Below are 26,979 nucleotides of genomic sequence, written 5' to 3'. Positions count from 1 at the left end.
GCTGTATTAATTGCTCATGAAATCAGGACTGTGTTTGCTACGACTGGATAGTTATGTATGTAGAGCAAGCAAACAAACAATCTGAATTAAATACAAAGTAAAATATAATTGAGGTCAGCTTCTTGTTAAAAGTCTGTCTACAAAGTTTGTGTCCTCCCCGGCACAAACTATGGTGATAAGGTAGTGCATTATAAAGGCTCCTGAAGGTGATTCAGAGGTGATTTGCTTTTCTTATCAGGTAACTAGGTGTGTGTGAGTGTGTGTGCGGTTTCGTGTTTGTGGCCGAGCTGCAGGAATAACCATTTGCATTCGTAGCCGGCAGAGTGTGGTCTGCGGACTGGCTGAGCTGTCACGCCGCACTGATCCACACACAGTAAAGTGACCGGATATTCCTAATGAGCACATATCCTGCCCACCCCATGTCAATGCAAATACACCGTCACCACTACCTGTGGTCACAACTGATGCAAATCACACCTAAATGCTTATAAATCCCAGCCAAGGAACACGTAAATCCGAGGATTTCACCTTGCTGTGTGCATCCTGCAGACAACTCCAGGCTAGGATTAATGCTTGGATAAACAAAACAACAAAACAAAGGATTCTTCAGCTGCAGCCGAAGGTATTGAGTCAGACAACGTATTGTGACGACAATGAGGCACTGAGAGTGTAAGCAGAAACCTTGAGTAGGAGTCAAAGTGATAAAAAGCCTCATGGGAGCCGTGGTTGAGGTAAAAATGGTTGTTTTTTGCTCCTAATTGCTCTAACCTTCTCACCTCAGCTACACTTTACTTCATTTTGTGTGTGGCCTCCTAAATTGTAGATTTCACATATATTCTTAACCATAATAGGTTTTAATTGAGCCTATTTGGATCTGTTTTATGTATTTCAAGAGCTAAATGTGTGAATCTTTTCCCCAGGCCCCACTGACAAACTGTGACTGATTTCATTCTGTGGGATCAGAAATGAAGAATCCTCTAGTTTGGAGTCTGTGTGCATAATTTTTTGCCTTCATCTGCTTGAACGAAGCAAAAACAAAACTCGCCAGAACCCCACACAGACTGCTGAGTGCCACATAGAGGAATAGTTATTCTCATAAAGGTTTACTTTACATTACATCATTATGTATGGGACGAATAAATTGGCCCTCTGGGTAATGACAGGTCTTTTGGCTGTCACCACCGTCTTTTTCAATGTCTACATCTTCTTGACGAGTCTGTGGAACTACAAGCAGAAGAAGAAGTGGAGTCCCAGTGAAACTATCATCTTGGCTCTGTCGGTGGCTAGCGTGGCCCACCAGCTGGTGTGCTACTTCTGGATGACCATGGATGAGGTGGACAGTAAGTGCCACATTGCTGGGATGCCCTACAGCATCATGCTGCTGGTAATCTACAGCCTCAAGTTCACCATCATGTGGGACACAGGCTTTCTCACTTTCTACTACAGCACCAAGCTGGTGAACACACCCAATCAGTGCTACACACATATCCAGGCTGTCATCCTCAAGCACATCATCTTAGCTGTTTGTCTTATCCCTCTGTGTGGCCTGGGCACCTGCATGCCGATGCTCGTGGTGTTTCACCCTGACAACTACACCGCAACGAACAGCGACTGCGGAGTTTTACTGCCCGACACCTTCTCTGGCAAGATCTACGAAGCCACGTACCTGCTCCTCGCTGATGTACTGCCAGGGGTGCTCATGGTGAAATGCTGCATCTCCATCTCCGTCCACCTCGCCATCCATCTCCGCCACATGAAAGCCAGCACCAACGGAGCCCATGGGCCAAAGCTGGGCTCCCAGATGAGAGTGATCCAGATGGCTTTATCTCTGGTGGCCGTCTTCATCCTCTTTCTCGTGATCGACCTGTACGTCAACTACCAGATATCGGTGAACCATGAGAACATCATCGTGCTCACGTTCTTCTTCACATCCATCTACACGACTGCAACGGCCATGGTGCTAATCTACGGGAAAAAGACATTCTGGAAATCTCTGATACATGAATATAATGTCTGTCTGGATGAATATCCGTGTTTGTCTTGTCTGAAGGTGCCTGAAAAAAAGGATAAACCCAGCACTCCTGCAAAAGTTAAAACTTGAGGAGCCAATTTGCTTCTCACTGGCGGTCTTTGTGCTGAAATCAATTGGTCATTGTCTGAACCTATTAAAAACTTTGAAGTAACTTATTCTTTTATCTTTTGCGCCAGCAATTTCAGTAATGACTACTGTCCTGCTTTATCGCTGTTAATTACAATTTCTTACATCAATAAGGTATTTTAGCTGTGTTAGAGCAGAGCTGTTCAAGTGATGCACAGATCACAGCGGGACAGGTAACCATCCTTCCATCCAAATCACACGCTCATCAGCCTGCACCTATGAATATTAATATTTCAGTAGAACAAATAATAGTCAGGCCTGTAAAATAGATCCTAAAGCATGGTTGCCTGGACATGATGTAACCCCGTACCCATCGAAAAATGTTAAAAAATACATGTGACTGTGGCGAGAGTACAGAGCATATTAATAAAACAAGATAGTACACACAGCCTGAATTCTTCTTTTTTTTCATCACAGAAGCTTTAAGAGTTTTTCCTCAGTCAAGTTGCAGATAGTTTAAGCTCCGCACAGGGACAACAGAAGGCTGCTCGCAACTGGAAGGTTGCCAGTCCAAACTCCTGCAACAGTCAGGGGAGAAAAAAAAAATCAACTTGATGGGGAAAAGCACTTATAATCACCACCTTCTCTTGTGTATGTGTTCACTGGTTCTCAACAGGAGTGTACACACCTGTGCTCGACAGCTCCCAAGTGTGGTCGTGTGTAACTGCAACTGTGTGTGTGGGTGTGAAGCTGGGCGTTCCTGAAAAGTGCACTCATGCCCAGCAAACCTACCCTGTATAAATAGGGAGGAGGGTTGAAAAAAAATGCAGCAGACCTCTTTGCAATGCTCCATTAGTTCACACCCCCTTGGCATCCCGAAGTAAGGTTCAAAGCAGAGATACAATAGTGCAGCTAATCCCCCTCCACGCAGAGGCTCAGGATCCCTCCAGCAGCTAAATGGACAAAGTAAGGAATGGCATATCTTCCTTTGATGCGGGGGAGTTAAGTTGTACAGAGGCCTTGGCTTCCATCCCATCCCCTGTCTTTCTCTCTCCGTTGGAGGCTGTTGGGTTTGGCATGGCGGGAGAAAAACAGCTCAATATGATACATCTCCAGCCAATATGGATGCAATACTCAATAATGTAATATAATACAATTATATTATTATCTATCTTTATTTGTCTTTGTTTGGGAATGACAGTGATGAAAGAAATATTTTAATCCTTTACTTAAAGGAACAGTGTGTAAGATTTAAGGGGATTTAGTGGCATCTAGTGACCAGGATTGCAAACTGCAAGAATTCCTTCAGTGTTCTTTATTCAGGAGGCCGAATTATTTGCAGAGGCCTTCCCTTTCCAAAACAAACAGACACGGCAATTAAAACTGGTGAAAAACACTGAAAAAGTTCCAGATCTGTTTCTCCTTTGGCATTTGGCAAATGGACAGCTCACCCAGCACCTGCTGTTGTGGGCTCAACTTTTTTCTCTGGTAACTTAATAAGCGCTTGTATAGTTCTGATCCAGACGTTCAGCAGGTTTTAAACTGGTATAACTCTGAATAAAGTTCCATGTTAAAAAGAAGTGTTCACGTGCACTAACATTCATGCGAGAAGTTTGGATTACATCACTCACAGAGGGAGCATTACTTCATTCTCTGCTCAGGACACCATTACTCTATATCTTCACATCGCAACAAGTAATTTGCTGCACTATTAATGTTCTGAATGTCATCATTGATGATATTCAGATGTTTTGCTTAGGTAGAAGTAGCCAAACAACAGTATAGACATACTTCAAAATCACACTTATGTAAAACTACAAAAATATTCCCATCAAAATTACTCAAAGAACAAAAAATAAAAGCACTCATTATGCAGAATGCCGCATTTCAGAATATTAACCTCAGACTAATGTGTTAAACTAATAACTGATTACTTATTTTTGAACATCACTCTATTTTTTTTTCAGCTGATAACGATGAGGCTAATTTGTTTTACTATATATACTAATGGGTAGCATGTGAATTTTCACCAAGGGCTCAATGAAGTTTTAACTTATCTTATTCGTTGATTATATTTGTATTAATGATCTGACCTTGCAAAGAAAGTGGCAACCAATGTTGTAAAATAAATGAAGTGGAGTAAAAGTATAATACTGGCTTCCAAAATGTAGCAGACTTTAAGTATGAATTGCGGATATACTTAATCACTTTCCACCACTGAATGCTGCATACAGCATATTTCAGCAGAAGTTGAGAAAACTGTGCAATTTAGTTTGTTCCATCATTGTAAAATAAGAGAAAAAATTAGCTTGCAACCATCTGTGTAGCTTGTTTGGAGCTTGGAAAAACTACTTTCCATTGAGTACTCGCTCAAGGTAATGGAAACAGTGTGTTTTTGTGTGTGTGTGACCTCAGACACTGTAACAACTCATAGTTAGACACAGATGTGTCATTGGCGTATTGTCAGTTGAGTGGAGGCTGGAAAGACATCTGCATTGTACATGAAAAGAAGGAGACTGTGATGGATGTCCTTAGATTCTATACAGCATGAAGCTGTAAACATGTCTCAGTATAGAGATTGTTTCCATGGAGATGCAACAGAGCATCCAGCCAAACCTGGCAGTTGCAACACTGCTCTCCTTGCATGGGTGAACATCGCTTCAAATGGTTATTGCTCCTGAGACATGCAGGGAGAATGATATCCCATACCTCACTATCTGACGGGAAGGAACAGACCATTAGCAATCCAGATTAGCAAGACCAGCACCCATCACACAACTCTTGTAAACATCTCATAAACTCCTCCCTGCAGACGGGCTCCCCAGATGAGGCCTCTTTAGCTTCGACATCAGCGTGAGCTAAAGAGGCCTCATTTTCTTACTCCTACTGTAATTGTATTTGAAATGCATATATCACCAGTTCCGCATCCGTTTGTTAGATGTTTGAAGCTTGAGTGGGTAATTTTTCACACTGTCAGCAGCGTCCAAATGACTGTCTGTGTGAGCGCAGAGTTTCCACTGAGGGAACAGAGAGTAATCTGTATTCACTGTGTTGACAGGATTGTGGTTAAGAGATGGAGAAGATGCCTTTCTAAAATAATCAATGTCACAGAAAATAGGAGTTTGCTGGTCTTTCAATAGGTCTTTATTTTTGTTCAGTCAACAACTTGTTCATAAAAAAGATCATTATATATCTCTTGAGGCATTGTTTGTATAAAATTTCTTTGATGCTTGAGGAAACGCGTACTGTACAAAAAAAGTGAATCCCTTGTACAACAATTAAAAATCTAAAATACTGACAATTTTATTATTGATTCAATTTTATCATTTTCAAAACAGCTTACATGCATAGATTTAGCACTCTGAAGGCACATTATATTGCTGCTTTTTAAGATTTAAACAGCACACAGTAAAGCGGTATGTTGAAATAAGACTCAATTTATGCTGCATAAAAGTAAACCACCTGTGTACACACTGGGTGTGCACAACAATGGGAATATTAAACTCAATGAATAGCAATAATTTAAATTTCAATAATGAAATGATATAAAAATATCTGCTGAGACCTGAAATATAAAACTCAAGTGAACTTCAAATGCGTTTCTGTTTGTACCATACAGCGTTTAGAGTTCTTTAAAGGACCAGTTCGAATTATGTCAAGTATGCTTATTTACTTTCTTGGAGAGAGTCAGACGAGAGGATGAACAAAAGTCTCAAGTCTGTGCTGTAAATGTGTAGCAGGAGCCGGCCGCTAGATTAGCATAAAGAATGGAAATGAGCAAACAGCTATGTGGCTCTACGTGAAGGTAAAAAATCCACTTACACACCTCTATAACTCACTAATTCACGTTACATCTCAGCTGTTAACAGTAATTCAAGTGTTTATATGCTGGAATATTAATTGTCTGGGAACAGTAATTTCCTTGCCTGGTCCAGACCTTTGAATCTGCCCACTCCACTGAGTTCAAGTTGACAGATTCTGGTCCGGCATTGTGACATGAAACAATGGTTTCTTGGTTAAAATAAAAAACAACAAATCAGCGCCACGGGGGGACTGACGATTAACCAAGCAGCACCATAGGCGGGTCTAACACCACTGTCAAGCTGTTATCATGCACAGTCAAGCTGTTGTGTTGGAACCAGTGAGGAATAATTAAAACCACAGGAGTGCGCTGGCATGGTAATGGTGCAAACCCAGAGTGGACTTAAAAAGATGTTAGATTCAGTCTAGTGATTGGTTAGTGGAAATCGAATCCCCCTCCCCGACAGAAAGCAGTGAGAGCGGACGCAATGTCAGACTGAAGATGGAAACAGTGGATGTATTAAGAGACCTGGATACAGCGTTGGCAGTGGGGTACCACTCTTTGCTATTGAAGCTGGTCAGTGGCCCATGAAGCAAAAATGGATCAACTGCTGTGTATAAAATTACCCGGATGATAGGGTACTGCTTTGGCACTGTGCTCATAGAGCAGCTGCACTAGAGATTTCAGCCAGCTGTACCAGCTACTTCCAGTTTAGTGCTCAGTTAACTTGAATGGGGATAAAATAATCAATCATGCAGCTCTTCTAGACTTTCCAAATGTTATCCAACTGAATGGATTAAATTCTGATTATCCACTGATTTACAGCTATTACTTTTGCCATGTAGGTCTATTGGAAAAAGTATTTTTAGGCCGCATCATGTGACAGACCAGTTAGTTGTAATTCCACTGTTTGGCCACTAGGAAGGTTGGCTTCAAAACCCGGCGCACTTCCTGGGGGCCTTAGTGTAATAACTTGACAATGCTGTCTAATATAAGGTGAGTAATCACCTGGACTCTTCTCTGGTTACCTGGTGACTGCACATAACCACTTGCGAAACCACAACTTGCAGTTAAACAATTATGGTTTATGTACATATTACACAAACAGGATATAAAAAGTGTTTATTAGTAAGCTTTAGAGGTGTTGGTAGGCGAATTTGTTCCCGTCACACAGAGCCAGGCTAGCCGTTTTCCCTTGTTTCCCGTCTTTATGTTAAGATAAGCTAAGCTAACTGAGATACATATTCATCATACAGATGTGAGAGTGGTATCAATCTTCTCTCTCAGCAAGAGAGTGAATTTCCCAAAATGTCAAACTATCACTGTCAAAAAACATACTTCCACTCAACACTAACATTGGCGTTATGCAGTTTGAGAGCATCAGTTACAGTATTCAGTTCATCATAAACAACAAAACAAATAATCTGCAGCACATTCATTAATGCCATCCAGTGTCTAAAACTTTGTGGATTGGGGAAATGGGTTTGATCATATTACTGAACACCATCATCAGACACAAAACGACTACATGTCAAACTAACACTTACATTCTGTACATTGTATTCCCTGCTCTTGATCAAGTCGAATACAGCTTTGTCCTGCTCAAATATGGAATGCTGGTAAACAGCTCAGAGGGGAAAAAAATCATCCAGTGTCACTCCAGCACATAAAAACTAAATATTACATTGCAGCATTGGTCATTCCTTTTCCCTGCGAGTCATAAAGTCTGTACAACATACTAATTTTTCTTTAAGAAAAAAAGCATCTAATCACTGTTTCACTACCTCTTAAAAAGCCCACTGTATCCAAGGCTGCAGTGACCTCATGTACCAAAAATCATATATCCATTTCTGCGCAGTAGTATCCTCTTACGACAATAACCTCACATATATTCTTCCTTGCGGCTTCAAAACAAAACATCAGCTAAAACTTGAGAACAAAGGACCGCTCGGCATTAGTGACTTGCATCAGAAAGAATTTTCTTGTGCTGAAATCTTGCACACACACACCACTTAGATGGTCCTGCATCTGTATCATACTGTGGCATTTTTACAATGCCACGGATGAAACTGTGCTTTCATCACAGCCAAATCAAAGAATTAGTGTAACTTTAAAGCCCGTGTGTAGGTGTAGCCTTAGTGGGGGGTGTGCTCGTATGTGGGGAACATCGACTTCCGTGTCTTCGGAGGCGGCGGGGGAGGCTTGCTCTCAATTTTCATTGGTAGCGGAGGAGTGAACTGTGGGGAGAGAGAGTTCACGTTAGGACTTCAAATAAAAATAAAAACAGAATATTTTAACGTTTACACGTCATTAAATATGCATTAGTGAGGGGGTGCTATTTTCTCGAAGCAGATGTACCTCTGAAGAGAACCCGGGGTTGTCAATCTCGTGCGGGTGTTTCTTCGGAGGCATGGGTGGGGGGGTCCCAGGGGTGTCAATGGTATTGACATCATTGTCACTGAGAAGCGATGAAAAACCTACGACAGGAGAGAAGAAATAAAAGCATTTCAGACCGCATTTATCTGTGAATATGTGTATGTGTGTGTGTGTGCGTGACCTGATTAGGGCTATAGACCAGAATGTGCTTACACAAGGTTAGCAGGCATGGTATTCTTCCTTTTCTGTGTGCAAGGCATATTTTTTAAGAGAAAATAAAATGATGACACGCAGTGCGGTGTTTGTCTGAGCAATACTTATTTGTTACATACTGGAGCTGCGTGGTGTGCAGGGAGTGTGTGGAGAGGCAGGTAGCGGGCTGAGAGGGTTAGACAGGCTGAGCTGGGATGAAACACCCTGGAACAGGGAGAGGGTGAGCCGTCGGTCCCCTAATTGTAAACTCTTGGGTCTCTGCTGCTTCTCTGGAGGAGTCTGGAATAAACACCAGAAAACAAAGACATAGGCTTCCATGTAAAACAGCCAACCATAATGGAGCTGCTCCCAATGCACAGCTGAGTAACAGAAACTCAATATTAGGATGATATGGTTTTGTAAACAGCTTATATAATCACCTGAGTGCAAGTGGGGTGTCACGGAAATGAAAATGGCAGAACATCTATAAAAAGATAGCGCCTGAACATAAGGCCTTACTTCGTCTGCATCGGAAGGCCTCTCCAGTAGGACCTGGGATTTGCTCACACTCCATTCCTTTCTGTTCTTTCTGGCAATCCTGTTGTCTTCCTCCGAGCGGGACAAAATCGAGGTCCTGCGATCGCTGGGGCGGGACAACAAGGAACTGCTGGTGAATAATCAGGGGCAGAGAAAGAGATGCAGAAAGATGTACAATCATAAAGACATTTCGATTTGACCAAAGACAAAAAAAGAAGCAGTCTGAGTATTAAAGGCAACTCAGTGTGAGACAAAACCAGACAGGGGAAAAGGTGGACAAAGAAAGCAGGGAGAGGATGCAGGGACTGACTCTTGGGAGGAAATGCAGGAAGGTCCATCTGAGGATGCGGAGCCGCTGGAGAGGCCCGAGGAGGCGTTGGAGAGGGTTGAGACAGTAGACATGCGACGCAGGGTGGAGGACAGGATGTAGGGCATCACTACCGAGCCCACGCGGCTCTTCTTCCTCTCAGTGAGAGAGCAGGGCTGGGACACACAAATGGGATTAAGCATCATCGGGGGAATCTTGGCAGGGGAGGAGCACAATGACAGGCAAAACTCGGGTCGGCGATGGACTGGCTAAAGGAAGATTTATGGTCCTGCGCTAATATAACGTACACTCTGCTTTGAATGAGAAGCGTTTGATAGGAAGGCAAGAGGGCCAATAGCTTAAGTTGGCACCCTCTTACATTAAATTGAGTTTGCAGCTGGCAACGCACCAAGGTTATGACGCCATAATGCTTCTCTACTTTCTCCCGAAGGTCTTGGAAGCAAGTAACGAGACGATTGTGTAAGGGCTTCAGCTGCTCCGTCGTCTTCTCCCCGTGGATGCGAATCCCATCTGCCAAAAGAGGGATCTAGAGGGGGAGACGGGCACTTAAGTATTACAAAATGTGCTCTGCTTTGAGGCCAGTGTCAATGACAATGATGGTGGAAGGATTTACCTGCAGGGCGATGAGATGTTTCAGGACCTCAATGCGCTCGTGGTCCTCTGGGTGCTCTTGGATGTAGGTGTCTGTAAAGAATGCCTATGGAGGATGAAAGCAGGATGAAAATTGGGCAGCTTTTAAAACAAACTGTTGAAATATAGCTGCAAGCGATAATGAACAGGTTTCCACAGCATGACAAAGAGGCCACAGCAGTTCCCTAATGAATAAAACTTTGTTGCTGAAAACAGGCTTGAGGCCAGCTAGACCTCGTGTTAATGAAAAAGGGATTCACAAATGTATATTAATGTTTACAGTTGTATGATTTATCTGTTATTAGTGTAGTTTGGCAATGTTTGATAGCAGTATATTCCTTTCCAAATTAATTACGCCAGAGCCAACTGTGCACACAACATGAACCTGATTTAGCAAACAGCTAAGATCTAACAAATGCAGTGCAGTACCGAAGCAATGAGACAGTGGCTGTGGTTACATGGACAATATTTCTTCAGTCCCATTAAAATCATTTTGATAAGAGATTCCAAATGAGCTGTTACAGTGATCAGTGTTAATTTTGGCAGCTATTTTAGATTTAGCCTTAGTCCTCAGGGGAAATGCTTATCAGTTTAAGTCACATTGTAGTCATTTTTATTCTTATAGTATTAGTCTAGTTTTAGTTGATGAAAAGACATCACATTTTAGTCAATATGTCTTTTCTCTTTAATCCAGTTGGGCTATAACAGCTATCAGAAATAAGTTTTTGACATGTATAAAGGATGATTGACTGATCATCATGTAAAAAGCTCAAAATCTCTACATGTATGGTCTCCAAAACATTATCACCACATATAACTAATTTGAAACAACTCGGCTCTCGCTGTTAAGAAGCAGAAAAATATCTTAAATTCAGCCTGAACTCTTCATAAATCTGCAACATGGTAGTGTAGAAGTTTAAACTCATGTCCTCTCACAGAGTTGGTGATTAAAACTGGACTTTGAGCTCTGCCAGAGAAAGCTTCGCTGAGTTCAGACTGTTTACTTACAGCTCAGCTACACTAACAGATGACAGAGCCTTGCACCTCACTGTCAAACTAACAGCCATCGCTTCAACAAACCCCACACAATCCATTAAACAGCTTCACCATCTCAGGTCAGACACACCCTGCTGCTTATTTACAGCAGGATTACAGCTCACAACCTGCGCTAATGGCTGACACTTGGCATGTTTTGCAGGATAGTGAAACATCCTGGCGCTGTCTATTTCCTGGAGTTTACCGGCCGATCTCATAATAATTGCATGCACGGCCATTCTCAGCTTCCCAGTTAAAAACATTTTTCTAGAAGGTTTCTGCTCTTTTCTCACTTTGAATGTCCGATAGCCCACCACTAACATTTTCGTCTCGTCTCATCAAAAGAAACAAAACATACATGTCATAACAGTTTTTGTTATCAACATGTATTTTCAGCTTGTCAACGTCTCATCTTGGTCACGGAAAAAAAGTTTTCATTAGTTTTCATTAATAAAATGAACATTGACTGGATGCTGAATAAAGTAATCCGATAAGGTGTGTTTATATGCCCCAAAGCATTTAATCAGAATAGATGTAGTAACTGTGATGTAGCAACATAAGTGTAAGTTGTTTTTTTTCTGTAGCTACAAATTAAAGATGTCCCCTAAACACCTTGCATGCAGACTTTCAGCAGATGTTACAATTTACCGTAGATGTTACCATTTATCGGTAGCAGTGGCCTGCATTATGTCCAGCAACTCCACATTACAACCTTTAATAATACATTACATGAGGATACTATTTCAAAAATAAAGAGCACTTGCGTAAGAATGTAGCACTAGCAGAGCGCTAAAAGTTCTCTGAATTCATAAACGATTCTCTGTCAAAATCAGAAGAAGGAGGGGCGTAGAAACAGCTGCTGCAGCATGTCCTAAATCACCTTATGTTCCCCCCACATGGGCCAAATATGCCAGAAAAGAAAGCATATATTTGTTACTACCTGAGAGAAAAGATCGGATTAAGTGTTTACATGATTATGTAATTATATTTTGCTATTGAACGAATTATCAAAGGTTTACATCACCCCTCTCAACGTGATTGAAAGTTCCTCACGATCAGGACGGGCTCTTCCAATTGAGGTAGTTACATGAGGCATTTTTGTTCTGATTGGGCTATTATTCCCATTATTATGGTCCATGTTTACACAGCTAATGGCACATTTTTAGGAAGTCAGTACTCTTACATAGCGTCTGTCGAACTTTATCTGTCTATCACACTGCAAATAAAACCAACTTGTTAAACAAAAAAGTCAAACCTTCTCATAGTTGGAGAAGCCGCCCATGACAGCAGGGTCCACAATGCCACTGAGCATCATGGACAGTGGGTTGATGGACAGTGAGCGATCGCAGGCTTGCTGCTGCACGAGGTTACTCAGCTTTTCATTGGCCATCTCCATGGTCTCGACGGCGTTCTCCAAAGGACTGATCTCCTCCTGCACATCAGCAGAGTTTCATGAGGATTAGTGGGAATTTGAGGAAATTTTTAAAGCGAAAGCAAAAAACAAGAAACAGTAAAGTTTAAGAATGGAGTTTGCTTCCTACCACTGAGACAGATTTGACTTCAAACCATTTGAGAATCCCAGGGAAGCGATAGGCTGTAATGTACGTTGTTCTCTCAATCCACATGGTCTGTAAGGCAGAATAAATATCAATAAAATATTAAGGGGTGACATTTTTATGTCTTTATTAATCTTCAGAGTGAGGTGCCCGCAGACACACAGGGTTGTTTATACTTTTTTTTTTTATTATTATTTATGGGTGTGTACCTATACATACGAGCTGTGTGCTTTGAAGGAAATTTAAAAAATGCTCACTGCAAATTCATTGTCTGGGTCCTTTTCACCTTTCCTGAAGGGCCTGGAATACTGGAACTGGTCCACTTCATTGGTTCTGTAATAGCTGCAAAAGAACAGGGAAGGACAGCGGTGAGTTAGCAGTTTGACCAGAGAACTATAAATCCCAAGGTATTCACGAGAAGATAAATCAGCCTTTAAGTGTTCTGTTACGCACTTTAATATCTGCTCTGGAACCCCCTTGTCTTTAAACTGGTGTGGCACAGTAAGAACAGGCTTGACAGTAAAGCACTGGATGTCTGTGAAGTTCAGCTAAGGATAAGAACAGGAATAGTGCGGAGGAGCAGACAAAGCAGAGTTACATTGAATCAGATTACTTTCAAATCTGCGATTGTCAAACAAGTCCATGGTCATGCTCGCAGCTCTGTGAGGCCGTAGTTAGAGCACAGCAGAGCTTTGAGCTAAATTGCAAACATGCTCCAATGCTAACATGTGGATGTTAAACAGATGTACTGTTTACCATGTCCATTATTTTAGTGTAACATGCTAACACTTGCTGGTTAGTAATAGACACAAAGTACAGCTGAGGCTTACATGAATGCTTATAGTTTAGTCATAAACCAAAGCATCAGGCACATTTAAAGGGGACATATTATGAACATTTTCAGGTTCATACTTGTATTTTGGGTTTCTGGTAGAACATGTTTACATGCTATAATGTTGAAAAAAACACAATTTCCTTCATACTGTCTGCTTGAATATACCATTCACCCTAAAACCTTCCTTTTCAGCACCTTTCTCTTTAAGCCCCCCTCCCAATAAAGCACAGTCTGCTATGAATGATCACCATTTCGGTTCTTCCAAATCTCAGTCTCTGCACCGTCATTGCCGCCAGAGGAATGACTGTAACAGAGAATAGCAGCACTTTCTATCGTGAAAAAAATCACTACTTCTTCACACAATTCATCATAACTGGACATGTTCCAGCAGAATTATGATCTGAAATCGGGGAGAAATTAACAACATCTGCAACCATGATCACGTTTCCCAGATGTTAACACATGCAACACTATAAGCTACATAATCTTAACTCTTGCAGTAGTGTGCTTGGAGCAGATGACCATAAAAAAGAAGTCCGACACGAGCTGACGACAGCTTGTAGCCAAAGTAGTATTCTGAAAGAAGTGCAAAAGACAGACACTCTGTGAAAAAAATAAAAATAAATCATGCCCGTCCTCCTCTTCTATTGCTTCTAATAGCATTCGCTAGAATCTACAGCAGTACCAAAAACAACCAATCAGAGGCGAGGAGTCTCCAACACAGCTATCAATCATATCAATCACTGCTCGTGAACTGAAGTCAAACTGTCAAACTAGGCAGCACTGATCAAATATGAATCAAGTCTGTTATTACGATGCCTATCTCTCATCTTATATGTTTTTAGAAAGATATTTTAATGTACTGTTTAGCTATAAAATGAGAAAGTTGGTCCGGCCGGTGGGCATTGCTTCATTTTGGCTAAACTCTTTTCAGCATCACAAACTTTCTCATTTTACACCAAAACAGTGCAGTTAAATATGTTTCTGATGACATTCAAGGTGAAAAATAGGCAATGCAGTGACAGATTCTTGATTCATATTTGATCATTGCTGCCTAGTCTGACAGTTTGACCTCAGTTTATCAGCAGTTATTGACATGATTGGCAGCTGCATAACAGACTCCTCAGCTCTGATTGGTTGTTTTTACTCATATGCGGTAAGGCCACTGGATGCACCAAAAAGAAAATAGAGTAGGCAAAGGAGTTGGATTTTTTTCATAGATTATCTGTCTCATTAGTACCCCGTGAATATAGCAGTTTCAGCAAATATAACAAAAGTTATTTTTTATAAAAGTTACCAACTACAGCTTTAATATAAACACCTGACATTGTAATATATTAAGTATGCCAGAAAAATAGCAAAAGCATAACAGATCCTCTTTAAATATTGGCCTGATGATGTCGATAAATTAAAAGTTATGTATAGTAATTGTTTAAAATTTACCCTAAGAGGGACATTAATGTGTGTACAAAACTTCAGTCAATCCACCCAATAGTTGTTGAGATATTTCACATAAAATAACACAAGTCAACCTCATTGTCTTGCTGCTAGCATGGCCACAATGTGCCTTATTATACAAGGATACACTGTCCAGAGGAGTTGCTGATGTTGTCTTCAGGGGGCGCTGTGCTGGTCATCCTTACTGCGTTGGGGAACTGAGACAGCAGCTTTAAGCTGAAGTCCTCGAGCCACTCGTACTCCTTGCCTCGGTAGATGAACATCTTGTTCTGTAGCAGAAAATTTTAGCGTGCGACACAAGAAATGAAACTCAATAAGAAGCTAGAATTATGATGGAGCTTATTTTCCATAATATATTAGAGGTGTGCTTCTCCAGCGCCGTGACAGGGCTGTATTCATACTGACATTCTCTTGTGTCATCAAAAAGCCAATAACCTTTATCGACATTATTACACATTGCCCCGCGAAATGTTTCAAAAAGCCAGATCACTGCATAAGCACGGTGCATGATGGCTTCTTTATTTATTGAAGTAGGTAATCATTTCCTTACCCTGAGGAAAGATGGGAATCCAAGGCCATAATATCCCACAGCAAAGTACTCCGGCTGTGGCCGCATTGCATGCATTATGTTTTCATAGAATTGGGCTTGTTTTTTCTGTCACAGAAAACAAAGAAGATGGTAAGGCTGCAGTACAAACACAGTGTGTTGTAATTAGCCTGGTAAGAAAGTGGTTACAAAATAAAAGCACTCATAATAAATTAATTCCAATAACGTATTCAAAAAATGAATGTGGTTACTCTCATTTGCTTTTATGTAATTATGAGCAGATTATTGGAGCACAATCATACTAAACTACTAACGCTGAGAGACTTTATAAATAGATTCTTCATAATACATTCAAACTCCACAGCATCAACAGACGCTATCTGGGTGGAAATGAGTTCTGTAAACAAGTAACACACATTTATCTCTTCTCCATCTTCTCAACCAATTGCACTCAGCCTTGTAGAAACTGGAAGTCTTGTCCAGTGTTACACAAACTAATTTCAACAGTCTTATGAGGCATTAACAATAAAGTCATCTAGATTTTAAGAGATTTTAAGAATATTGTGTTTATAAGGCTGAATGACAATGCAAAGTCCGCTTACCAGCAGCTGGCTCAGCTCCATGAAGTCAAACATGTGGCTCTCATGCATCTTGGCCAGCTGCTTGCCCAGCTCAATGGCCTTCTCCCACATCTGAGAAGACATGTGCATCGCTCAGTTAAAAGGGGACATAAAACAAAAACATAAAGACACAGGAGCACAAGCTAGACTCCGCCATCTGGCTCCCACGGCTGTCCCTCTGTGAAGCCCCCACCTCGCGGCTTTGAGGGAAGACAGTTGATAGGTGGCAGCCAGTGAGAGATTTGAATACTGACACAACACAGAGCTTAAGTAACTTCCCCACTAGTTTCACAATGCTAACTCGGGGGGGGGGGGGGGGGGGGGATTTCAGACTTTTCTTTGAGTAGTTTATGCATTATACAAAAAGTAAAATCTGAACTTTTGGGAGAGGCTCACACACAGAGCAGTTAATACTCACCTTCCCCTTGTCCAAATAACATATTATCTCCTGAAAGAGCCTCTCTTTCAGCTCCTGTTGGGTCCATACATGCTTCCCATCTCCAGTTATCAGATGAGCTGCACAGGGTTTGTCAGACCACTGGGGATGCATAAACCAACATTCAGGTGAACATTTAGAAGCATGATAACATTAGCAGGGGCTGTGGAAAAAGTTAACTCAGTGCATTTACTCAGGTACTGTTGTCAGGCACCCTGCAACACTAAAGGTCCAGGGTGTAGGATTTAATGGCATCTATTGATAAAAATGATACAGTATATTCATAACTATGTTTTCATTCGTTTTTAATCACCTGAAAATAAGAATAATTGTGCTTCTGTAACCTTAGAGTGAGCTGCTATATTGTAGCTACATACAGAGTTCTCTTCCATGGAGTCTGTATTGTTGTCTCTACAGTAGCCCAGAACGTACAAATCAAACACTGGCTCTAGATAGGGCCATCCATGTTTTTGCATTGGCCACCATAGTTCTCCAACACACTTAGCAAGTGAGAAGTTTCAGCTCTGCAACCTCACTGTTAAATGCCACTGAATCCTACACACTAGACTTTTAAAGTGATGTACACATGAAAGCATCAACAACTATAATTCAGTAATATAATATATGATATTAAAATGGCCTATTCTGCATAAGGAGTACTTTTACTTTTGGTACTTTAAGTTTATTTTGATGCTATTACTTTTGTACTTAAACATAAAGGTAATGTAAATGACATTCAGAGCATGAATACAGCAGCAAACCACTTTTTGCTATGTAAAGATATAGTGGAGTAATGGCGTCCTGAGAAGAGAATGAGTGTGTGTCTGTGTTTGCTGTAATCTGAGCATTTCTGTGGTTTACACTGTTGACTTTGTCAGCACTCTAACTGTTGTTTAGCGCTGTTTATGGAGTTAGCACCGTTAGCTGCTAGCTGCCAGCTCAGGTGTGTCCAGACAACTCATGCGCTCTGAATTTTGCACAGAGCCCCTTCAAGTGAGATTTGGAATCCAGGACTTCTACATAGAAAAAAATATCTGAATATTTCCCTTCGTTAGGTTAAACTGCTCAAATATAAAAAAATAAAATATAAAAGTCTGATCTTGTTGAAGCAAAAAAAAGAAAGACTTTGATGTGTCAGAGACCTCCAGTAATTCAGCATGTAGTAGCAGAGTGTACGACGCCTCTGTGTAGTTCTCACAATCCAGGTGCAGATCTCGCAGCTTGTATAGGTACCTGGTTACAAGAGCATATTAGTTAGACACAGTTAGGCTTTTGGTCCAAGAACCAGATGCTCTGTGTCTCTCTCTGACTCACCGGATGTAAATGTCCTCCCTCTTTTTTTCTTTGTAGAAATTCTGCAAGAAAAAAAAAATCTTAATTGCATTCGCTTGAAAACGTTTTCTCTGAGGCAATTTGCAGAACAGTGCAGGCAGTCACTTCATGTACATGCACAAACAGTGTTAACCCTTTTGTAAATATAGGCACAGGGCGTACCAGCACATTGACGGTGCAGCTCATGCGGTGCTCAGGACTTTCATCATGTGTGATGGTGCGGTATGCCAGGAGATTCTCCAGCAGGCTGCTCAGCAGCAGAGCCAGCTCCTCTCCTGACTGTGACAGGTATCTGTGGCGTCTGCAGTGCTCCAGCAACCTGCACATACAAACAAACTCTTGAGCTCCTCTTTAGCTGTAAAGGGCTATTTCTAGTTTATCAGTATGCCAAAGCCCTGTCTTTCCTCTTGACGAGCACATTAAAATCTGTTTTTGCAATTCTTTGAGATCGTACATTCTGTCCCCGAGGGGGTTTCTATTGATTAGAGGTTGCTTACAATTCTAACAGACTGTCTTGTCCTTCTGGCTCCTTGAGGACTTTTTCAAAAACACAATCATAAATGCCTTTGTTGTATTTTAGAAGCACTCCTATGTGAATTCCCTATCACACAGAATGAAAGGATTTTTGATCGGTATGTTGTACCACTTAAACAACTTTCAGGGTAAAAGAAATATTTTCTATTTGATCTGCTCCTCTGCCTTACGTTTTCTCCAGCAGGACTTTGTACTGCTCATCCCCTCGGCCTCCTTCTACTGCTTGATCCAATTTTGTTATCAGTTCATTCTCAAACTGCAAAGATAAGAAACGAATTAAAAAAACACACCATCATACCCATCACAAATGTCATACTTAGCCAGGAGCAGCTTTGGTCGAATTTTAACAAAAAAGTTCTAAACTTCTGTGGTAGGTTTTTTTTTTTCTTTTTTACCGTTTCAAACGTGCGTCCGGGGTTAAAGTTGTGCTCACACTGCATCATATCAAAGAAGATGGGGATGGTAGCTTTCCTCAGTTCGGGCTCAGGAACCAGTGTGACATCCAGAATAGGCCCAACCATGGCTGGGATGAACTTCATTTTGTGGGGGCCTGAGGGACAACAAAACATTATCACGCAGAAATATCACAGTGTGATTGGAGGAGGCAATAAGCTGCATCTTCACTTCTCAACAAACAAGAGGACAAATTTAATAATGTGGTAAACAGAACAACAACACACTGTGAAACTGGACAATAAAAAATATTGTCTTGTTATCCCTCTTGTATTACTGGCAGGCACTGAATAAACAATGCCACAAACTCTATGATAATAGCAGCATTATCAGATGGTGCAAAAATACTCACCAAGATTGTACCACATATCTCTGATCTTAAATCCAATAGTCTTCCTCATGTCTCCATATCTGTGGCAAATTTAAATCAAAGGACTGTTAAATTAAGTTTTCCCCATTTAAATAATCTTTTTGATGAATTGTAAATGATCTCACTTGTTCAGTATCTTATTTCTTTTCTCTTGAGAGAAGGACTCCAGCTGCAGTGTCTTGTGGGTGAGGAACGCCACGGTCAAATGAAAGTAGTTATTCCACAGCTGCGAGGGGGAGCAGGGTTTTCAAATATTAATACCATAATTACCTTCTCATAACACTGGCTTTTGATTTTGTGTTAAATAAAAAATGTAACCTCTACCCAGGCGAGGGAGGACAAAGACACACCTGGATTTCAAAATGTGCCTGGTCCAGGAAGTACATGTTGAGGACATTCGAGTACTGGTTGATGGCCCTCAGGAAGACCTGCATCTGCACCAGGTTCATGACCATCCAGTCAGCGGGGAAAACATCTCCCATGAGGTCTTTAAACATGATGAATGTCTCCATGAGGAAATCCTGTGTGCAGCAGGAGGATAAAATCTTTACTGCAAAGTGTTTGCAGACTGTCGCTTTAAAAGGATAGTTTTGATTTTTGTTTAGTGAGGTTGTTTGAGGTGCTTATCCTTAGTCAGTGTATTACCTACAGTAGATGGCGGTCGACATGCCCCCAGTTTGGAGAGGCAGACAGGAGTACTGCCACAGAAGCTAAGCAATGTACTGTTGTGGACAGGGACAGAAGCAAAACGTAGCTGAGTCACCTAAAAAAACAATATTAGCTAAAGTGTACACTATAATGAAATATTTTCAACGCCACCTCACTGTCAGACAGCCCTTTTTTTTGACAGAAACCTGAACCCTTTATCTACGCTCTCTTAGAAGCCCCTAAAGTCGACAAAACAGTAATTTTACCTCACGGAACACTGGGATTGCTGGCCTACTGCTGTCCTGATCAGTTTGTATGTGTTATTGTGTGACTTTGGTGTTTAAATGGGTTAGTTCAGTTTCACCAAACACTCACACAAACCAAGTGACCAATTATGGCAGCGGTAGACCAGCAACTCCCGTTACCTTGGTGGTAATATCATTGTTTTTGTCAAAAGAGTCTGGTGGCTAAACAACAGCATCAATAACACTGAGAGCATCAACAACAGCTTCAGCAAAGTTGCCAACTTGGCAACTTTCTCACTAAATTTGGCGACTTTTCAAGCTTCATGTAACTTTATTACTAAAAAGCAATTAGTGACAAATTAAGTGACTTATTCAGACCATCGAGGAAAGAGAGAGAAATTCCCTGAATATGTATTCCATGTTTTCTTCTCAGAGTAATCATAATCCACAGCTCCTCTGCCATCAGGGTCTTTCCCACTCTCTCCTCTTGTCTTGTGCAGCAGGTGTGAGACAGGCAGGAGGAGAGGAGAGGAGACGCAGCTCGCCTCGGGAGTTCAGTTATAGTGAGATTCTATTGTTACGTAGACGCCCTCCCTTTCTGGATTGGAATAGCGGGAAAGTGTATAGTATAAGTACATAAACTGATACTGATTTTTTTAGGTGGCTCAAGTACGTTTTGCTGCTGCCCCCATCCACAGCAGTACATTGGTTAGCTTCCATGGCAATACTCCTGCCTGCTTCTACAAACTGGGCGTGCACCGACTGATACCTACTGTAGTTAATACACTGACTATGGATAAGTTCCCTGATATGACCCCACTTCAAAAAAATCTGATCTGTCCCTTTAAAGAAATACAATAAGTAATATCCAAACTAAGCAAATCCAAAGCAGCGCTGCTACATGGCAGGCACACATAATGCTCCCACAGTATAATGGAGACCCACTGACATCCTCATCATGTCAGTCCGATCCATTGCACGAAATGCCTATAATCAATATTCCCTTAGGGAGCAGTAAGTGGCCCGGGTGGTTTAATGCCTGTTATTGATGAGATGCTTCAGGACAAGATGTAGCCACCAGGGGAGGAACCAAGACACTTACAACGATATCCTGTCTCGTCTTGAAGGTGCTGATGTAGTGGGCGTAATGCATGTCATCCATTTGCTTCAGGATGGCCGTCATGCAGGCGAGATAGTGGCCCTGCCGCAGAGGAGTCAAGTATAACTCACATGATTTTACTGTGAAGCATTTGTCCAAAAAAAAAAAACCCAAAAAACATCTGCATGTACAGCATTTATGTTATTGTTGTTTTGTTACAGCTTGTAACCTACTATATCACTGATGTCAGTGTACTTAATATGAATGCTGAAGATGTCGCCACCAAGGACATATTTCTGCTGTGTGTCTTACAATGAGAGGGGAGGATCTCTCCATGCTGATGACAGTGCGATTAACCCTGCGAAGAAGCCTCTCCATTATCAGCTGAACGTGGCCTCTGGTTGGACCCTGCACAGACAGAACAGCCTCAGGTACAATTACCAGCTGAAACACAGCGACACAGACATGCTGCAAAGTGTTGTCGGTATCAAAGGGTCACTTCATTCAAATTACACAAAAAAGGGGAAAAATAACAAACTCACTTCTCACTTATTTCGAGATAGTTGGGCTTTATTTTCTCAGGCTTTTAGGTATTCTTCTTTGACATTATTCTATTCACTACAATGCACTGGAGTTGAGAGAAATTCCTTTGTGGTGCTCACAGTATTGGGAAAAAAATACATTTAAAAAATTCAACAGCAGCACGGAAATCAGCATTGAAGGTTTTCTGTGGGACTATGTCTCCTGTAGAAATAAGCAACAAAATACTGCTTAAGTATTCTGCAACCATTTCGATAAATGATTAACTGAAATGTCAAACATTTCATGCTACCAGCCTCTAAATTGTGATGATTTGCCACTTTTTCTTGTCCTGAAATTATAGTTAACTCAATGTCTTTGTTTTTTGGACAAAAAAGGGATTTCAAGATGTCACCTCAGGCTTTAGGAAATTGAGATGGATTATTCAGATTAAAACAATCTCCCTCTGTGCAAACAAAGCTTTCATTTACTTTTATTTCACAGAAAGGAAGCTATAAATTGTGAAGACAATAAAGCGTCCATGAAACAGAACTTCAAGCCTTGTGTGTAATTTTTCCTGGCTTAATGAGTAGAGGAAAGTCCACTAGCCACAAGGCTAATGGATGCAACGGGAAATGTCATAGCTTTGTACTGATAATACTAGTGTGTTGTATATGTGGGTAACATGCGTCCCAAAAAAATGTGTTATATAAGATGGTTGTTTTGTCAGTGAACCTTGTGAGTTATAATGGAGCCACATTTGGTACAGTTACCTTCGGTCAATGTTGCTGTTGTTCTCGGCTTCATATGAGTAAATGAAAACTCCACTAGCAGCTACGCTTATTCATGCAATGTAAAACATCATAGGCCTATGCTTATAATGTTAGCATATCGTATTTGTGGGGAAAACATGTCTAGCAAAAGACAATTGTTTTGTCTGTGAACCTTTCGAGTTACAATAGAGCTAAATTTTGTACCTTTTTACTATTGTTACTTTTTATGTGTTTTAGTTGTGTTAAATAAATCAAACATTACTGCACTTAACAGAAACTCAAAACAGTGGCATAGAAACCCCACTGCCAACAAGCGTTTTGGAGGTGTAATTGCAAAGCAACATAGACACACCACCGCACAATACGGGCTACGAGCCTACACCTTAGACAGCATACTTGTGCTGCTATAAATCAATGCTGTGAGCATCACAAACAAAATTGCATTCACCTCCATCGTACTGGGGTAGTTGCAGAATCTCAGAGATAAATATCTCAAAGCTTGGGCAAATAAAACTCTGCGTGAGTAGATGTTCCTACTATCCACCCATTATAAACCACTAAACAGGGTAGCCCAGATGTTCCTCTCCTTAACTTCGTCCTCCAGCTCCTCCTGGGGGACAACTAGGTGCTACCAGGCCAGATGGGATATGTAATTCCTCCAGCATGCTCTGGGTCTGCCCTGGGGCTTCCTTCCAGTTGGACGTGCCCAGAAAGCCTCTAAAGAGAGCCCAGAATCACCTCAGTTGGCTCCTTTCTATGCAAAACAGCAGCAGTTTTACTCTGAGGTCCCCACAGATGTCTGAGCTCTTTACCCTATCTGTCCGGGCGAGCACAATCAAACTCATTTTGGGCACTTACATCCACAATCTCATGCCGACTTGATGTTTTTTCGGTAATTTGTGTGTACTGACCCTTTAAATTTATAATCTCTGTGTGTCTAAACTTGAATTCTGACTCCTCACCACGTCCTTGCGGTCCAGGTTATCCAACACTGTGCTGAGCAGTTGGGCGCAGGCCTCATGGTCTGGTTTACTAGAGTGGTCGTCCAGCTGCCCACTCAGCTGGTCGGTAACAAGTGGCAGCAGCACATCTCGACAATCTGTGGTGGCAAAACAGTGATAGACTGCGATCATTGGATCACACGGCACATTTCTTTTTAATGGAGCTGACCTGACAAACTTGCATGTAGGTGTGATGCAGAGTTTTTTTTCCCTTCATCTTGTGTGAAATGTCATTATGTGGTTTTCAAGCCTCGAGGACTCCTACCTGGCTGCCTGAAAAGGTCACTCTCCACCATTTTACACATGCAGCCCAGCTTCTGACGCACGAGCTGAGAGTCGGGAATGCTCTCAATGAACTTCGTGAGAAGAACGCTGAGGAGAGAATAAAAGAAAAGAGCTCAAAGAGCAGCTGTGACAATTGGAATGCTATTCACATTTCACATCTAGTAATTATTGTCACGGAGGACTAATGAGCAGCACACATGACAGGTTGATTTTACAACAGCAAAAATTGAGAATAACGCCTCCTCTACTCAGAAGTAAATATGATAATTTGCACTGAGTCAGGCAATTATCATTGCCTGCTGTGCAAACCCTCTGGAGAGTTACCTGAGCTCCACGGGATCAAACACAGTCTGGATGTCATTAATGATGCTGGGGAGGTATTTCAATATTGCTCCCTGAAAAAGCAAAGAATCAGGTCTCATCAGGCTGAAGCACAGGGATGTTTTTTATTCTCTAGTAAAACAAGCTTTTTACCACAGCTTGTCCTCACCTCGCTGAGACTGCCAACAGGGAGCCCACACTCATTTTACAGGTAATTTGTAAAACTTTTCAATAACTTGTCCATAACACATTTTCACAGCTGGACTACTGCAGTCATTTACATGAAACACTCTAAAAATGCAGGCACTGAAAATAAAAGCATCTTCACAGATTCTGAACAGCTGCATTATACTTTTATTTTCAAGCAAGAAAATGATCAATTTTAAAATGTTTCCACGTGATTTTCAGTCGTATAATACAAGAATAAAACATAAAACAAAAAATATCTACTGGGCACATCAACCATTCTTCTTCAACCTACCTTTATCTTCACTCCCTCGTCCAGTGGTCTGTCCATGAGAGTGTTGAAAGATAGAAAAAGGGTGCGAATGGAGTTGAAGAAAGCATCACCATCCTCACTGTTCCCGTAGAATCTGAGAATGAAGACCAGACATTGCATGAAAAGAAATCATCCTTAGAATATAAGAGTGTAAAGGTGGTTTTGTGTGGAAGCGCCTTTTGATACCTGAGATAGAGGACCCGGGACTGAACAATAAACCTGAACAGGTACTTGAGGGCTTTGAGGGCTGCATAGAGCCTCTCGGTCAGGGCGGGCTCCTCGGCGTGGCCCACATAGTAGTTAAGCACCCGGGTTAGCTTCCTGAGAAAGTGAATGAGTCAGGCATCAAGGTCTGCTGTTAATTTGGGTGTGGGTGGAGAAGAAGAGCAAAAGATGCACTAAAAATAAACGGCATGAAGGGGTGTAAGCGATCAAAGGTTCAGAAATACAGAACTGAGACTCACATGTAAGCCAAAGTGGCACTGAAGTGCTTGTTGATGTAGGTTTCCAGGACAGGGTTGAAGTGCTGGAATTTGATGTCGCCAATAAGTGTGATTATAAATACCTAGTTAAAAACAAGTGGGAGAAACTAAATCAGAGCCATGTCAATGCTGAAAGAACTTACATATACTGAATATCAGCAACTCCAAACTGTTTTACTTGTAACCCGTTTAGGTTAAACACATTCAAACCTTGTTTTTGATACTATCTATGGTCTTCATTTTTTCAGCAATAGCCAGTGAATGTATTAACATTCTCTTTTTATACTAGTTGGCAATGTCTAGTGGCAGAGTCCACCATTTACACAGCAGATTTATTTGACCTTCAAATGAGTGAGGGATTCACGGGAAACACTGTTTATCATTTTATCTAACTGATATCAGCCTCAACTGTTTACTCTTGTAATGCCATATCAGAGCTCTATTAAGTTACTGTTGATGTAAACATAACATCATACTGCCGCTGCTCCACGTTAAAGGTCCAGCGTGTAGGCTTTTGTGGCATCTAATGATGAGGCTGAGTTATTTTCCTTATTATTTATTACTGTTAGCTTCTGAGACTCTCGGGGACTATAGGTCTTTGGTAATATTGTTTAAGTTTAGCATCTGGCAGTGAAGCAGCATTAAGGCACATCACTGCCAACATTTGTTGACCAGACATCTGTTGCCATTGTTCCTCCTTCATTATACAGTAATCTCAATAAAAAATGTAACTTATTTCTGTAAAAAAGTAATAATAACATAACTGTTGAGTCATTTCACATCCTTTCATGCTATGTCTTTATTCAACTGCACCAAATTCTGGATTAGTATCAGTAAGAAAACTGATAAGTTTTGGGATTGATAAGCAGCATCAGTATTGATATTGGTATCACTCAAATTCTGACAATCCCATCCTTAACGACATGTTGCCTGACATCTCTACACTGCACAGCAACACTTTTCACCCACTGAGACTGTGGCTGAGCAGAAAAACTAACCAAGGCGTTGAACACCAGGGTGTCATAGGTGTCCTTTTCTGAGGTCTCCATCATGATGTTGAACAAAGCATCGAGAGTGTCCTGGAGAAACTGTGCATAAAATAAAAACCTGTTACAAAAGTGCCATTAAAAAGTACATTATAGAACATCAATAAAATACATCAGCATATTACGTGTTTAGTTGCAGCAGACAACTCACTTTGACAATCTCCCCGCCCTCGACCTCCATCAGCCTCTGCAGAATCTGATCCAGATCCTCAGGGTTTGACCTCCAGTTCAGCAGGCCGAGTAAATCCACTGGAAACAACATTAACACATCAGGATACATTCGGTAAAAGCACCACCTCCTCTACTACAACACCGGTTACGATAATTATGTTAAAAGCCTGAAATTTCAATATAAACTTAATTAGATCTACATCAATCAACATCAACACATCAGCAAAATATTAGCATTAGTGGAGGGGGGGCAGCACTGCGCCTCTATCCACTGTAGAATCTGTTTCAGTTCTTAAAGATGACGTGTGACAGGACATCTTGTAATTATCACGGTGACGGAGAAGAAAAGGGGAAAAATAGAAATGGTGCCCTACAGTACCATTCTGAGTGAGTTTCGTGGAGCAGGTGAGTGTGGCGAGCTGGAAACTGTCCTTAGTCACGGGAATCACTCCTGAATGGTGGAACTGCTTCCCTGTTTGCTTCTCCTTTTCCTCCACTTCAGCCCAAGTTGCTGGCAAGGTGAGATAAACCTTTGCATCCTCCGCCTTTTTTACATCAACCTAAGAAATTCATGAAATTGGGAATGAATCATGAAGCATATTGATCGATGGAGATCTAATTTCATATTTATTGATTGGGAGGAGATTCATGAATAATCCATCCACCCACTGTCAGCTATTCAAGACGCCGAATTTCATGTAATTAGATAAAAACAATCTCCTGCTTATTTCAAAGATAAGTGCAGTGAATT

At 41.3% G+C, this 26,979-nt stretch overlaps 2 protein-coding genes across 10 annotated transcripts in view; one reads left to right on the top strand and one right to left on the bottom strand.

The window, feature by feature from the left end:
* The first annotated feature begins 534 nt into the window (after positions 1-534).
* On the top strand, positions 535-2,525 carry tas2r202 (taste receptor, type 2, member 202). The gene is made up of 2 exons (XM_033620525.2): positions 535-731; positions 921-2,525. The coding sequence occupies exon 2, from the start codon at positions 1,124-1,126 to the stop codon at positions 2,099-2,101; it is 978 nt and encodes a 325-aa protein (XP_033476416.1). The 5' UTR covers positions 535-731; positions 921-1,123; the 3' UTR covers positions 2,102-2,525.
* Positions 2,526-7,890: 5,365 nt separating this feature from the next.
* dock5 (dedicator of cytokinesis 5) overlaps positions 7,891-26,979 on the bottom strand; it is a 40,196-nt gene continuing 21,107 nt past the window's right edge. For 5 of the 9 annotated variants that reach the window (XM_078170884.1, XM_078170887.1, XM_033619293.2 and 2 more), the window contains 34 exons: positions 26,608-26,788; positions 26,209-26,306; positions 26,010-26,099; positions 24,994-25,094; positions 24,716-24,850; positions 24,512-24,623; positions 24,034-24,104; positions 23,690-23,796; positions 23,386-23,522; positions 21,444-21,539; positions 21,135-21,233; positions 19,490-19,660; positions 19,265-19,365; positions 19,122-19,180; positions 18,712-18,866; positions 18,487-18,572; positions 17,945-18,101; positions 17,765-17,805; positions 17,593-17,683; positions 16,433-16,552; positions 15,997-16,086; positions 15,398-15,502; positions 14,975-15,116; positions 13,008-13,089; positions 12,812-12,896; positions 12,540-12,626; positions 12,254-12,430; positions 9,947-10,030; positions 9,722-9,859; positions 9,316-9,488; positions 8,988-9,135; positions 8,609-8,768; positions 8,259-8,377; positions 7,891-8,137 (listed from right to left, as the gene is read on the bottom strand). In XM_078170884.1, the coding sequence (XP_078027010.1) occupies positions 8,036-8,137; positions 8,259-8,377; positions 8,609-8,768; positions 8,988-9,135; positions 9,316-9,488; positions 9,722-9,859; positions 9,947-10,030; positions 12,254-12,430; positions 12,540-12,626; positions 12,812-12,896; positions 13,008-13,089; positions 14,975-15,116; positions 15,398-15,502; positions 15,997-16,086; positions 16,433-16,552; positions 17,593-17,683; positions 17,765-17,805; positions 17,945-18,101; positions 18,487-18,572; positions 18,712-18,866; positions 19,122-19,180; positions 19,265-19,365; positions 19,490-19,660; positions 21,135-21,233; positions 21,444-21,539; positions 23,386-23,522; positions 23,690-23,796; positions 24,034-24,104; positions 24,512-24,623; positions 24,716-24,850; positions 24,994-25,094; positions 26,010-26,099; positions 26,209-26,306; positions 26,608-26,788 (3,900 nt within the window). In that variant the 3' untranslated portion in view covers positions 7,891-8,035. The remainder of the gene's footprint in view (positions 8,138-8,258; positions 8,378-8,608; positions 8,769-8,987; positions 9,136-9,315; positions 9,489-9,721; positions 9,860-9,946; positions 10,031-12,253; positions 12,431-12,539; positions 12,627-12,811; positions 12,897-13,007; positions 13,090-14,974; positions 15,117-15,397; positions 15,503-15,996; positions 16,087-16,432; positions 16,553-17,592; positions 17,684-17,764; positions 17,806-17,944; positions 18,102-18,486; positions 18,573-18,711; positions 18,867-19,121; positions 19,181-19,264; positions 19,366-19,489; positions 19,661-21,134; positions 21,234-21,443; positions 21,540-23,385; positions 23,523-23,689; positions 23,797-24,033; positions 24,105-24,511; positions 24,624-24,715; positions 24,851-24,993; positions 25,095-26,009; positions 26,100-26,208; positions 26,307-26,607; positions 26,789-26,979) is intronic. The other 4 variants (XM_078170885.1, XM_033619294.2, XM_078170886.1 and 1 more) reach the window with 2 other exon arrangements.

This window comes from Epinephelus lanceolatus, chromosome 9, assembly GCF_041903045.1.
Source record: "Epinephelus lanceolatus isolate andai-2023 chromosome 9, ASM4190304v1, whole genome shotgun sequence".
Taxonomy (NCBI): domain Eukaryota; kingdom Metazoa; phylum Chordata; class Actinopteri; order Perciformes; family Serranidae; genus Epinephelus; species Epinephelus lanceolatus.
Note: the sequence above shows the minus strand (reverse complement) of the source record. Positions and strands in the feature narration are given on the sequence as shown.